At 36.8% G+C, this 14,762-nt stretch overlaps 1 protein-coding gene across 5 annotated transcripts in view; it reads right to left on the reverse strand.

The window, feature by feature from the left end:
- Nucleotides 1–1,768: 1,768 nt before the first annotated feature.
- The window catches only part of LOC121951759 (RNA-binding Raly-like protein), a 62,601-nt gene continuing 49,607 nt past the window's right edge, over nt 1,769–14,762 (reverse strand). For 2 of the 5 annotated variants that reach the window (XM_088085717.1, XM_088085716.1), the window contains 6 exons: nt 12,687–12,734; nt 11,777–11,967; nt 8,548–8,661; nt 8,203–8,363; nt 4,379–4,416; nt 1,781–2,653 (listed from right to left, as the gene is read on the reverse strand). In XM_088085717.1, coding sequence (XP_087941843.1) covers nt 4,384–4,416; nt 8,203–8,363; nt 8,548–8,661; nt 11,777–11,967; nt 12,687–12,734 — 547 coding nt within the window. In that variant the 3' untranslated portion in view covers nt 1,781–2,653; nt 4,379–4,383. Of the gene's footprint in view, nt 2,654–4,378; nt 4,417–5,313; nt 5,399–8,202; nt 8,364–8,547; nt 8,662–11,776; nt 11,968–12,686; nt 12,735–14,762 lie in introns of all 5 variants that reach the window. The other 3 variants (XR_015778199.1, XM_042498218.2, XM_042498216.2) reach the window with 3 other exon arrangements.

Consider the following 14,762-nt stretch of genomic DNA (forward strand, 5'->3'; position numbering starts at 1 on the left):
AAAGTGAAATAATCAACTTTGACCACGGAGAACAAAGAGTTAGAGGCTGATGAGTGAAGTCTTTGCGATTTTGGAATTATTCATAGCGCAATATATTAAATATAAATGGCTCCTTTTCTGCTCGCTTACTCTAAGATATAATTCATCAAACTTCCCACATTGGCTCCGTCTTTGACTTATCAGCCTGTGAAACAAAGCCTGCTGCGAGTTGTGCATCCTTGCTCGAGTATGGCTAATCACAGATGTATTATAAAGATCCTGACCCCCATTATACCCATAATTCCTCCAGCAGCCACAGGCCGCTGATTGATTCAGTTCATCACACACTGAACATTGTCCATATTAGAGAAGCTGCATGACTGATCATTGTACTCACTGGCTGCCGGCCAGCGGTGATAGAACCAATTATACCTGCAACCCAGCCAATGGCCCTCCTTAACCTGTGAAAATGATGATCTGGTGCTAATGAAGTGAGTGAATTAGAAATGCCATCTGCTGCTGCCTCACCACCATTTATCGCTCATAAGCTGTAGTTTTCAAGGGCACTGTATTTTAAAAAATTAGATGAATATTCTCATTGCCAATTACAGAATAGGACTGATGTACAGGAATGGTGTAATTAAACTCGAGCAGAGAATCTGTACATTTAGCATCATTCGGTGCCTTTGTTTTCACCTTGATACTCTTGATACTCTCTTGATTTATTTTTGGAAAATATAAATCGAAGGTGGAAAGAAAAGTTACTCGGACGTGAAACTTAAGTTCGAATTAGGCTTTTATACTAATGAGAAGATAAACAGAAAACAGCCTACAGCTTTGGTGGCACTGTGATAATAATAATAATTATTATTATTACTGTCAACATGTGGAAATTTGCCTGTGGTTACACCAGTAAGGTAAAAACAAATCATAGTCAAATCACAATACATACAATAATTAACACAACATAAACAGAACAGATAACAGTAACGGAGACGTGACAGTGTCAGTGGTGTGCAGATGTAGCAAAGTTATTAAAACTGAAATGCTTTTTGTAAATATTCTTATTTTCTGCCCTCAATTGCTGCAATTATAAGAATTCTTAGTAAACAGGATAAACAGACACAGGGCTTTTTGTTTCACCTGCATGTGTGGAAAAAGCAGCAAATCATCACATTTAAGAAGACTGATTCATGACAGGAATTCATAAAATAGTCACCAGTTAAGTTTCTGTCAATAGATTCATCAATTGACTAATGAGTTCAGAAAGCTCTCAGAGACCAAATAAAGCAAACGAAAAACAAAGAGAACAAAACAGAGTGCTCATTTACAGTCTGCGTGTATCCCTACGCATTAGTGTCATGTTTAGACATGATTCTACTTCATTCACATTATTTTACAATCATGAATATATGACGCGGTTCTGTATTTTCATAACTGTCAATAACTGCTAAATAACTGCAGTAGACTATGCAAGTACAAAATGTCTGACTGAAAGGATTAGAAGTAAAGTATACAGTATGAAGTGACATGAAATATAACAACCAAGTACAGTACCTTAAATTTATGTTAAGTACATGAGTAAATGTATTTAGTAATATTCCACCAGATTTCACGACAATCCAATTTTTGAGATAAACAAGTCAAAACCACAAGTCGACCTCATGGTGGACCAAAGTCTGCAGGATTTATCTGCTGGAAACTTTGAATATCTGAACAAAATTTCATGAAACATTTATCGAGATGGACAGGCCATGTTGCCAGCGATGGTGAAATTGTTTTGACGCCAAAAGGAAAAGTAAACTTCAGGTTGAGTCGTGTGCTGCTTCGCTGTCATGTAAGGCCGAATTTGTTTAGTTGGCAGTAAAATTAAGTTTTTGTATTAAGCAGACACAGTGTGCCTTTGTTTTCCCCGGACTGTTTGTAAAAGTGAAAGTCACAACACTCAGGCAGGCTGCTTTTTTTTTTTTTTTGTAGGAGGAACGAGTTTATTTCAAAAACTGCGATCATCCATAGCTGTACAACAGATGCAATGAATACAAATGATCCATAATAGCCACATTTTCAACATGCTGATCGTAAAAAATAGTCATCTTAAACATTAATGTATACAGAATTCCAAATGCATCTTATCATGAATAACAAATGACAAACACCGTCTGGAGACATTGTGAATAAATTACATATTGTGTACATTTCGGGGAAAATTATGACGAATAAAGCGAAACCACATAATTATCAAGTGTTCCTCTTACATTCATGTTAAGCTCTCCGCTGGCTCGTCACGGTTTTAAACGCACAAACAAAACAAACGTTACAACAAAGGAGGGCGTTTCATGGTTCATCTGAATATTTTTATGCACAATACAGACCATAATATATTAAGCACACAAAATATTGTCCTTATTTTTCAGAGAGGCAATCAGCTCGGAGGGAAATTTATGACTGCTCTTTGCAGTAGTCAGCAGAATATTCATAACCAGCATTTCGATGGGGGAGTGTCATGTTCTAATGAGGCAAACAAGCATAAAAACAAGTTTGAAAAACTCTTCTGCTGCCGTCGGTCGCTCCCGTCATTGCTTTCCTTTAATTTCAAATACACCCTCTTGATCAAGAAGGTTGTGCTGGTATGTGTTCGTCCAGCTTCTTGTACAGACTCCCTTTTTTCCTCTAGCTTGAAAAAAGATGAAAAACCAAAACAGACTGCTGTGAAAATTCATCAGAATTACCCGCCTGCCTTTCAAAGTAAAGCTACACTGTAAAACCTGACAAGTTGATTTTACTTTAAACTAATCTAAGAAACTGTTTGCCTTGAAAAATGTAAGTAAATATAACTATTATTCTTAACCCCCTGAAACCCGGAGCAACATTAGTTTTCTTGTGCTGCTTTCAGACGCCTTTTTACAAGAATTTAAACGTTTGAGCAGATTGGTTTGATTTCTTTCAAAAACAAAAAGTCAACTTAGTGACCAACTTGGTCACAAATTACAAGAAATTAATAGATTTAGAAAATTATTTTTTTTAAAAAAAGCTAGGGAGAAATTTTTAAGGAAAAAAAGAAAAAAAGCTAGGGAAAGTGTATTTATTTTTAATTGTCATAAATACATATTTAAAATCATGTCAAAGAATTCTTTTACATTTTTAAGCACTTTTTCCATGTCATTTCCTTTTTTTAAAATTTTAATTTATTTAATTTTTTTTTATAATTGTATTTATTTTTTTTTTTTTAATTCATCTTCAGGTAATTTTCTTGAACATTTTTACTTATTTCTTGCTGACTTTTGAGTGGCTTCTACTTTCTTGCTCATCGCCTTCTTCTCACGTTTTTGAAAGGAATCAGGGCGATGTGCTCTTGTTTCAAATGATTAATTTATGTTCACCTTTTTATCTCATTTTTTACTTTTATATTTACTTAATTTTGTGAAGTTGTAACTTAAAAAATGACAATTTAATTAAATCCACTGCCATGATCAAGTTAAGTTAAAAAACAATAAACTTGATTTACTGAAGTTGCTACCACTTAGAAAGCACAAGGTAATTTCTCGTCATTTTGAAATTGCAACAACTTCACAAAATGAAGTAAATACAGCTAAATTTTGAGCAAACCTAACACTTAGATAAAAAGTAAACATAAATTAAGATTTATAGTTATATGTACTTTTCTTTTTCAAAGCAATTGGTTTCCAAGATAATTTTAAGTAAGATCAACTCGTCAGATTTCCCAGTGCATGCAGAAAAGGTGGCTACATTACAATGTGCTTTGTCTGCAAGATTTCCCTCTGAGGTTGGTGGAAAAACAGCGGAGGCTGCGACTAATATTAAGATAAACTAATGCTTCTGATATAATCTGCAACTACTGAGATATCCACCTAAGGACAAACAGCTCATTACACCATCATCTTAACGATCCATCATGTTCAGAGCGGCTGAAAAGATTTCCGTTATCGGGCACTTGAGGACAGCAGGGAGGAAATGTCAGCCAAGAGGCAAATTAAATCTCAAAGCTATTTGTTCATACAAAGAAAATCAGGGGATTTAAATGTTGTCTGATGGAAAGTGCGGATGAGACTGAGTCGTATCTCTGCGGCTGTTCAGACAGTCATCAGTGATAACTGCAGAGAAGCTGCCTTTTCCTTACGCTCCCAGACGGAGAGAATGACAGGCCATTTAGGAGACGTGATGAGCAGCGCTTCTCACTCTGCTTATAAGTGGGAAAATAAGCCAAAGATGTTTTGAGTCGCTGTTGCTGCTGACTACAAGTTGCTGAGCGCTGAGAAGGAGCATTGTGCACATGTTGTCCCCACAATGTTAAATTTCTATTCACTTAATTAAATGCCAGACAGTTTGTTTTCACACAAAGAAAGAATTATTTCCTTTTAAGCAGAGATTAAATACTGACCTTACTCAGTTGTCAATGTCCGATATGTGGTTCTCTATCTGCAATAAAAGAACAAAAAACACATCAGATAAAGATAAGAAAAAAGTCTTAAATGGCAAAACCAAAGGAAATATAATATTTCATATTTGCAATGTAAATTAAACATAACAAAGTTTTACAAAAGAGTATGTACCATGAAATATAAACTGCTGTGCTTGTAGCAGCAAAAGCAGGTATTTTTTAACAAGAGATGAAGACATTTTCGGCTGTGTTTGTAGCGACAAAAGCTGGTATTTTTTCATGTGAAATCAGGAAATTTCCAGCTGGGTTTGTAGCAACAAAAGCGGTTCATCTTTTAAAGAGAAACAGGGACACCTCCAGCCATGTTTCTAGCGAAAAAAGCGGGTAATTTTTAACGAGAGTTCGGGACATTTGAGGACATATTTGTAGCAACAAAAACGGGTATTTTTTATGGGAAAGCTGGACATTCATAGTCTTGTATGTGGCGACAAATATGGGTAATTTTGAAGTAAAGTAAGGACATTTTCAGCAGTATTTGTAGCGACCAAAGTAACTGTTTTAAGCCAAAAATGGATCTTCTGTCACCCTAACCAAATGTAAGAAATGTATCTAATATGTACAACCAACCGCAAAAAACATTTGGTTTTACATATTAGATACATTTCTTCATCAGAAAGCACAGAGCTGTTTGGGTAACTTAGTATCCAGGTGCTGAATAAAGTATTCGTATATTTTTTGGAACATCTTCAGTAACACACGTCAGTTTTTCCAGGGCCAGGCTGCCCAAGAGGCTTCCCAGACATTTATTAATAGCTGGTGCCTCAGATTTTTTTCACTGAAGAGCAGATAAATATTTTGAAGCAGTTTTGCCTTGGAAGTTTTTTATATTTTTTTTAGAAACCCAAGCTGCAGACGTCAGCAGAGAGATAACGTACCTGTAGATGTAGCAGACGTAATGTCTGTTTATAATGTTGTGTCTGAGCCACATTTTATTCAAATGTCTGAGTATTTTCATTAAATCTGTGGAAGACAGTGGGAGTTTTGTTTTCAAAAGGTGTCTATTGTTGGAAACAAAACATGCATTAATGATATCCAGTTATCAAGGGTATAGTCAAAATGGACATCAGTCTAATAAATCCTTTATCTGCCAGTGTGTGGTGCTGAATTTTAAAGGATTGTGATTTCCTAATATTTTCACATGTAAACCTGTATTCATTTTTTATACATTCATGATTTGAAACTTCACTCTTTATATATGTTGAATTGCATGCTTGCTTGTACATGAATTTTACTTTTGAAAAGATTGTTTTGTTTTTTGTTGAACTGACCTGGCGTGCCCTGACTAAAAGACTCTCTGAATTGTGCCAGAAAATGATTTAAATTAATAAAAACAAAATGTACCAACCAAACTTATTTTTCTCATAACAAGTACCAAATAACACCGTTTTTTCCAGGAAACATTATAGGAAATTATCACGAAATTAGAGTCCGCCCAACCTTAGTAATAGGAGAGACAGAAATGTTGATTGTGTCTGTTGTTTATTGAAATAAGTGGTGAAATTAATTTCACGGCAGGCTGCATAGTCTGACATTTTGGGCAATACACTTATTTGCTGTCTGGTGGAGCGTTAGAAGAGAAGACTGATACCACTCTCATATCTGTATGATTAATATAAAGTTACAGCCAGGGCACTCTCCAAAAAACATTTCACACAGATGGACACGCTTTGGGGAGCTCTCACCTGCACTCTGAGTGCACGTTCATACTCAATAAACTGTGTGCATCCTTTGTAGGATGCAGAACACAAATATCCGAGATATTTTCGTTTGGTGAAAATGATAAGTTGGACTTAGTTGGGATTGTTTCACTCCTATAGTTTGGAAAATCAGGCACACTAGACTGACTGAACAATACGCACACACAGTTTATTTAATGCATGTCAAGTATAAAGGCATAGAGAATACACTATTCATGTTATGTAATTTGTATATTTGGTCTCACACCTGCGTACATGGAAATAAAAAGTCTGCCTTGTAACAACGGTTGGGCATCTTTTGATGTGTGATGCTACGCTGAAATCAGATTAAAGACCGTTGAGATGAGATTTTTGTTGTTAGACATAATTCAGTCCATGTAAATGTCAATATGTTTTAGTGCTATCTAACTGTACACATTTTACAGTATAAAGAAATGATGTTCAATTTAAGAATTTATCAACAGTCATCAAAAGTCATGAAAATCAGGAGGGAAGGCTGCAGTTGCAGTTGTGCAGCAGGACAAGGGTTATAAAGAGTATCTTTGTAAATCAAAAATCACAAAAAAAATTCAAAGGTCATCTCTGTTTGAAGTTACAATTTGATCTGAGGTTCCCTGTAGGTTTAATCTTGGGGTAAGATAAGCATTTCACTGCTGGTATGATGATGTTTTCATAAAACTGGGCAGTCTGTGCAGGAGGAAGCTGCAAATATTTGCTGATCTGATTCTACGCTGTCATTAGACACAGCCAGGGTTACTGTTTCATCCTTCTTTTTCCAGTCTTCATGCTAAGCTAAGCTAACCAGCTCCAAGCTGGAGCTTCATATTCAACATACAGACATGAGCGGTATTGAGTAGGGATAACTTATTTTTGATATATATATATTTTAAAAAAAAAATTTTTTTTTGTTATTTATTCCCCTTTTGTGTTTCTTGCCTTCATTTCTTCATTTTACAAAATTACATATAACACATGGGAATGTTTTTTTTTTTTTTTTAATTAATTAAGATTCATTGAGATTGCAGAGCCCATTTGCCAAACAGTCTTTTTTTCTTGTACCTGCTCATTTACTTAAGTTTGTGGCTGATTGTCTCGAGCCCTGCTTTTAAGCCCGCACAAAACTGACGTGAGACAACGGATAAGCATCGGCAATTACACCTGTAAAAGCTAACAAGTTGACCTTGAATGATTGCCTTGAAAAAGCAAATATAACTATGAATCTTAATTTATGTTTACTTTATATCTAGTGTTAAGTTTACTCAACATTTTGTTGCATTTACTTAATTTTGTGAGGTTGTTGTAACTTAAAAATTAAAAGTGATATTACTTTATTTTTAAGTGTTAGAAACTTCAGTAAACCAAGTTAGTCTGACTTGATTTGATCATGACAAAGAGGATTTTGCCAATGATGAAGTTAGAAGATCTGTGAGTTCTGTTTTTTTAACATGTTAAAGAAAATACAAGTACGACTGAATAGTTTGCAGCCAGCAGAATTTAGATTTATAGCACAGTAAACTTGGTCGTCTGAAGTTGCTAAAGCTTAGAAAGACTGATTTAATTAAACTTATCAGTTTTAAGTCACAACTTCAAAAAATTAAGTAAATATAAATGAACTTAACAATTAGATATAAATTAAACATAAATGAATATTAATAGTCATATTTATTTATTTTTTTTCAAGGCAATCAGTTAACTAGATTAAAAAAAAAAGTAAAATCAACTAGTCAGATTTTACCATGTGACAGTGAAGAAAATCGTCTTATTTGTTGTTAGACCAAATCTAGGAAACATTTGCCAATATTGATGTTTAGCAAATAAATCAGTGCAATCTTCTCATCCAACTATTCCTTTAACAGCTGAAATTTAGACTTGAAACTTGTCGAATGAACACATGAAGTAGATGTACAGCTCATGCAAACACACACACACACACACACACACACACACACACACACACACACACACACACACACACACACAGTCCTGTATATCCTCTCATTTATTTCACAGACCGCAGAAATCACACACTCCTTTATAAGACTATGAATGTCCACTTGACCTACTCACCATATCGCTGGTGCCTTCATCTTCAAAGTTGTCTTCACAGCCGTCCGTCATCTCCCCCGCCTCCACCTCGGCGGCCCCCTCTGCTGCCTCCTCTCCTCCAGAGTGGTCCTTTGTGTCACCATGGAGACACTCACACACCTCCTCTTGTTTTCTCTGCATGTCTGGGAAAAGACAGCGAGACGCCGGCATTTAACATCAGAGCGTGACCGATTTATTGAACTGATATCTTATTTTTTTATAGAATATTTCTTTCAGTAAAGCTTGAATATTTTCTGTGTTTTCACTTCCACATGAATATATGCATGCTCCTCCAGCAGACAGGTCCTCCCCTCTGTCACATCTTACCGCCGTCAGAGCGATGTTGCCTCTCAATCTTCTCCAGCCTTCCCAGCAGTGAGTCGATCTTGGTCTTGATCTGTGACAGCTCCTTTTTGATTGTGAGGAGCTGGTCTGTCTTCACTGTGAGCATACATTAATAAAAGTTAAAAGGCATAATGAATGTGATGTTTGGCAAAGAGACAGACACTGTTACAACAGCGACCGCACTGCTCCGACACGTCTCAGCGAGCAAGTTCTTTGCCAGAACTTTGGCTGCGGCACAATTAGTGAAAGGGCAAACGGATGAAAGCCAAAGTTTGTGATATTTCACTGTATTGAATGAAGTGGAGAATACCGATTAGTGTCTGAGAGAGTGTGAGCAGTGCAAAGGAAACTGTCGAACAATTAAAAGAAATCATTACGTTCACATTTTTTACCATCATTCCTGTACTCACCAACCTAAAAGAATACTCTGACAATGTTTGACACACACTTATTGAAGGTAAACTATGCAGGAATATTCAGCTGCTTTATCACCAGCGAACGTCAAAGTCAAAGCCAACCCCAGATATGTTTGTTGGGTTTTTCCAGCACGCTGTCCATGATTTTCCTGGATTTCTCTTGGAGGCCAGCTACTTACGGTCTGGCACCATGTCACTACCTTTCATAAATCCCTGACCTCACCAGAGCACTGTGCCCAGAAATGTCAAGACCACAGTAAAATATGAAGAAACTACAGGCAGAGGGCAGAATCTCTGCAGGTAAATTCACTATCATACACTTCTAGTGGGTCATTAATGATTATTTATTATGATGATTTATTTAGATGGATTATATGGATTATTATTCTTTCTGTTTTTTGGGGGAAAATCCTGCAGAGTATATCTTTCACTTTCTGGCTGAGAGACTTTGTAGATGCGAAAAGGTGGATTTTGTCTGTGAGAGGTGGATACAGACGGAGTCAGGTCAGCTGTTTCCAGTCTTGCTCAACTAATCTGCTGCAGTCTTATATTTAACAGACACACATGAGGAAGAGATCAATTTCCTCATCTAATTCTCTGCAAGAAAGCCAATAAGTTCATTTCACAAAATGTCAAACTATTGATTCATTTATCATTTTTAAAATAACATGGTCTAAATTAAATGTTTTTTTTACAACTTGTCAAGGACTGAAACAAGCTTGAATACAATATCTTTTATCTGATTAACCAGTCCCTCTTTTGCGTGCTGTTTTTGTGATTGTTGCAGCCTGAACTGTCTGTTTTCACGGCAGCTTTTTAAAAAATTACAATGCATGTAGCAATGTTTATAGGCATTTTTGTTTTGCAGTGAAATTGGGGGGCAAGTGAAAATTGCAGAAACAGTTGTGATGCTGTCTGGGATTCGGAGATTAATGTTATTATGAGTGTTCAGAGTTTCCACGATAATTAGCATGTATTTGTGATGGTTGGGATGCATCAACAGCTGATCGCCAACGATCAGCTGTTGGTGGGCTGCACGTAGCTCTGAATGAAATGAGATTTTAACCATTTTAAGTAGTCAAATTTGTGGTAAACTTAAGGTGACTGGACTAAATTGCAAGGTAGCGCAGAATTCACAGGGTATGACTAAACTGCCATTAAATGTTGCAATCGGAACATTGCAACTAACCAAGGAGACTAATTGAGAGAAAATGAAGAAAAGCCAAAGGTTTATTTGTTTATTCATTGGATTAATTTGCTTTTAAAACGTTATTATAAAGACTTACTGCTTTTTGTGTACTTCCATGACTGCAAACTAAACCTAAACCCCCTTAGACAAAACCAGACAATAAAAAACACCTGTTCTGCTTTCATCGTAACCCTGTCAATCCGCCAAAACATCCTTGATCTGATAAGGGGCCGACTGATTTTAAGGAAAATCAACAAAATTGATGGTCTTTTCGACATTTTACCAGTTTCCTCCTTGTCACTGAGGGTACCCTGTACTCACTCTTTAGAAACAACAACAACAACAACAACATCATCAACAACAACATTGAACAGATATAAAATGTATCCAAAATATACAAAGAAGTCATCTACATATAATGTACATAAAAAATAAATAGGATAACATTAAATATTACAAAATATGTATATACAGACTTTGATAGTGACAAAGGAGGTCCTAGTCTCAATCTGGGAGGTCCCACATCATTATGTGGAAAAATCCAGTACAAATTAAGCTCTAGGTATTTTTTCACTATTTTATTACAATTTACACACAAAACAAATCATCAGGTAAACAAAAAATAATCAACAGACTAATCCATTAATGAGCATAATCATTAGTTGCAGCCCTAATCCTGTCTGATCATGATGTCGGCTCATGGTTTTTGTCCTGCCACTGAAGTGCTTTTGTGTTTCCAGATCGCACCAGTCTCTTTGTTAAATTCATTTTTATCATAACTCAAAGACAAGATGGAAAAATACACAAATAAGACCCAAATTGTAATAATCTGGGGCTGTATTCACAAAGCTTTCTAGTACAAACAGTGACAAAATTCTATGAAAATTTTTGGGATTATGACTTGATTTTTCCTAACAGTTAAGACTTGGTCTGGGTAAAGATAAAACTTATTCAAGCAGCATCTTAGTTCTTAAGAGAGCTTGAAAGGTGAAAAACTTCTAGGAGTAGGGAGGAGGACTTTTAAGAAGCTTAAGAGTTTCTAAAGCAGATGAGAAATGGTAAAAAAAAAAAAATTCTCAAAATGCTGAATGACAGTGAGGTAATGAAACACTACAGATTAGACTGTGCAGGGAGATTGTTTGTGGTCGATCTCATTTGAAATATGCTCACTTCTCCCTTCCAGCGCAATAACACTATAACTCAAGAAATAAAGTGATCACAGCTCTCAGATATTTGGCAACTGGAAAAACATTACACAGCAGCAGTGTTATCACACAAAACACTTTCAGTCTCATGCAGGTTCACAAAAGGGTGTGTCTGTGACAACCGATCACATCTGTTAAAAGAATGCATCATACCTAGCAACAGGGTCAATCACACCTCCTCACTAATATAAAAGTTTTTGTCACTTCCTCGCTCAGAGTTGCTCTAACACTTTTCCTAAATTACTCTGAAGCTAAGACTCTTTACTAAAAGTTGTCAGGTTAGTTTCGGAGCTCTCTGAGAGTTTTCTCAAAATGTTTGTGAATACGGCCCCTGGACTTTTCCTTTTAACACAGCAGATAAAAGCAAATTAGAGGAGCAGAAAGGGACAAAGAGAACATACGTTTAGGGACTGTGATGGAGGAGCCGGCATTGAGCACTCGAGAGGAGGAAGAGGAGGAGGAGGAGGAAGAGCAGGCCCTGAATGGAAAGGAGGATTTGGCTCTGCGTGTGGACGGGATGACTAGCCGCGAACGTTTGATGGGGATCACAGCATGGGTCGGGGGAATGACACGACCGTGGTACTCAAAGAGTCTGAAGACACATGAAAGATAAAGCTGCAGCAATAAAAATATTAGAAAAGGTATAAACAGTGCAGGAAAAAGCAATGTTAAAAAAGAGGAGGAAATATCTCTGGATTTACTATGAGCACTGAAAAACAAAGTGTGTCATCAAGCTGCTGTCCTTAGATGTTAATATTCGAGCAAAAAAGCACCGAATATACATGCTGCAAAAGATGTTTGCATAATAAAGATGCATATTGAACAATGCCACTCAATCAATCCGCTTGCTTACGACATATCAAATTGCCAAAATAGCAATAAAGACTCAAAGCTGAAGGATTCAACTCTCAGAGATATTGCAAAGTAGAGGAAGTAAACAAACCAATGAAAATGTCAGAAGGAAGACACATTCTCTGCCTTGCCGACGCAAATGACCAGCCGGGGGACTATCTGACATTCAGTACTTGCCTATGCGGATAAAAGCATCATTAGTAAGCCCAACGGAGAGGAATAAAAACCTCCCCAATATGACATTCATTATGCCTATGATAATGTAGTTACTTTGCCTCAGATGGAAATGGGGCCATTCTGCTCAAAACTCATCTTTATCTAAGTAGCTGACTCTGAAATGGGGAGAAAGGAGGGTGAACACTGAAGGGCAAAATATCAGGAGAAAGGGGACTCGAAAAAACGATGTTAAAAAGGACAAATACAGTCAGACTGTAGCGCCAGATAAGATTTCTCACATACCTGCTGTAGAAATCGTCTCTGTAGTAGTCAAAGTCAAACTCGTAGCCACTGTGAAGAGAAAGCAGAGATTTGTTTTGCTGTTACAGTGTTGAATGCATACAATTGTGTGTGTGTGTGTGTGTGTGTGTGTGTGTGTGTGTGTGTGTGTGTGTGTGTGTGTGTGTTTGTATTTGTATTTGTGTGGTCAAGGAAGAAACAAATCCTGACACAAGGCTGAAGACACTAACAGATGAGATTCAGAAGAAATTAACCCTTTGGAAGCTGGACTGACATCAGTTGTGTTGATGTCTCTCACAAGCATTTAAACCTGTGGAACCTGAGAATATCGGTTTGATTTCTTTTGAAAACACTGGAAAAAGGCAATGCGTAAGAAAAAAAACAAAAACAAAATAGTAAAAGGTGACAAGAAATTGACTTGAAAATTATTTCTGAGATCATTAGATTTGATCAAAAAATAGTGAAAAATGACCAGAAAACTATATTCATAATTCCTGTAATTGTATATATAAAATACTACGCAGAAAAAAAATTATGTTTAGCACTTTCTTAAGGAAATTTTTTCATTTCTTTTTCTTTACTTTTTTTGTTGCTTATTTTCAGGTAATTTTCTGGACTGCTCTTTAGGATCACTGCTGGAAAATGCAATGCAGTGCAGAGCTTACTCTGGGCACTGAAGGAGAATCAGAGCTCTGTTTTTTTCAGCTGACCAGATCACCTAATTAATTTTCAGTCATCCACTCTATCAATTATCTACCCCGGACTGAAACTCCTCAAACTGCTGCTGAGGAAAAAACAGAACTCATGACAAGGTCCACCTGTGCTGCGTTCACTGACCTGCAAAAATGTCCCAAATTCAGAGACACAGAATGATAAAAAAAAAAAGGGACAAACATAACACACGCAAGATTTTAAAAAAACACATGAAATTTGCTCCTGTATTTAGAGTACAGACGTAAGAATGATAAGTCCTTCTCAATCACAAGGGAAATTCAGGTGTTGCAGCATCACAAAGACAAAAATAAGTCCAGATAAATTGAAAAGTTTAAAAAAAAATGAGAAAACATAAAATAAGAGGTATATCAAACCTGTATAGGTAAAAATAGAAATTTAGCAGCAGGTCTACTATAATGTAAACAGCATACACCAGAATAATACTGTGATGAAGTAATAATATTTGGGGAATTTTTATATTAGATACAACAGATTGATTGATTTGTATCATGTCCAAACTTGATGCCACTACCACCCCAGCGGACCGCAGCAAAGACCAGTGCCCTGACTACTCCAGACTGAGAGAAGATCTGCAGGAGACTGATATGGCCTGATATTGATCATTTAACTCAGGAGAGCAAGAAAGCGAAAAAGCTAATTTCCCAAAATTCCTTAAAGCCTCTGGGAACCTGAATCACCAACACCTTCCTCATATGTAATTAAGGGTCTTACCTGCATAATAAAAAACATAAAAAAATGATCAGACTTCAGACTTCAATCAGATTTGAAATATTGCCATTCTAGTTTTTTCACATTTTCCTAAAGCTGGGTTAATTTGGCCGTGGTTATCCCAAATCCATAACGCGTGATATTGATAAAGCCAATCAAAAATTCAAAGTCAGATGTCAGTTGATACTAATTTAACATGCTAAACTGAAATCTCTCAATGCTCCTTTCAATAGGGTGTGTTCGGAAACACCCACTCTGGGTGTCGGAGCACACTCTGGCACAAACTGGACCGGTTATCCAGAGCACTGCACTCTGGGAGTGTCAGAGCGCACTCTGGGCACTCTTTCTGGGGGGAAGGAGCAGCAGAGCGCCAAATGGAGAGAACGTGTAATGACCTTGACTGTTTGTTAAGTCATGGAGAAATAAAAAGCTTCGTAGTTTCGAACAACAGCTTTCTCATTTTAGCATAGAGCGTCAGATTTACGAACCAGAGTCAGGGGGACTGGAACAGATAGAGCTGTACCACGCCGACTCTGCTTTGCTCCATGGCTGTCGTGGAGACAAGACAGATGACAAAGGCGGGAACCAAGGAGGTGTCAATCAAAATGTGATCTGCCACGCCCACACAGTCCTGAG

This window comes from Plectropomus leopardus, chromosome 12, assembly GCF_026936395.1.
Source record: "Plectropomus leopardus strain MGB_pleo_1.0 chromosome 12, ASM2693639v1, whole genome shotgun sequence".
In the NCBI taxonomy this organism is placed as follows: domain Eukaryota; kingdom Metazoa; phylum Chordata; class Actinopteri; order Perciformes; family Serranidae; genus Plectropomus; species Plectropomus leopardus.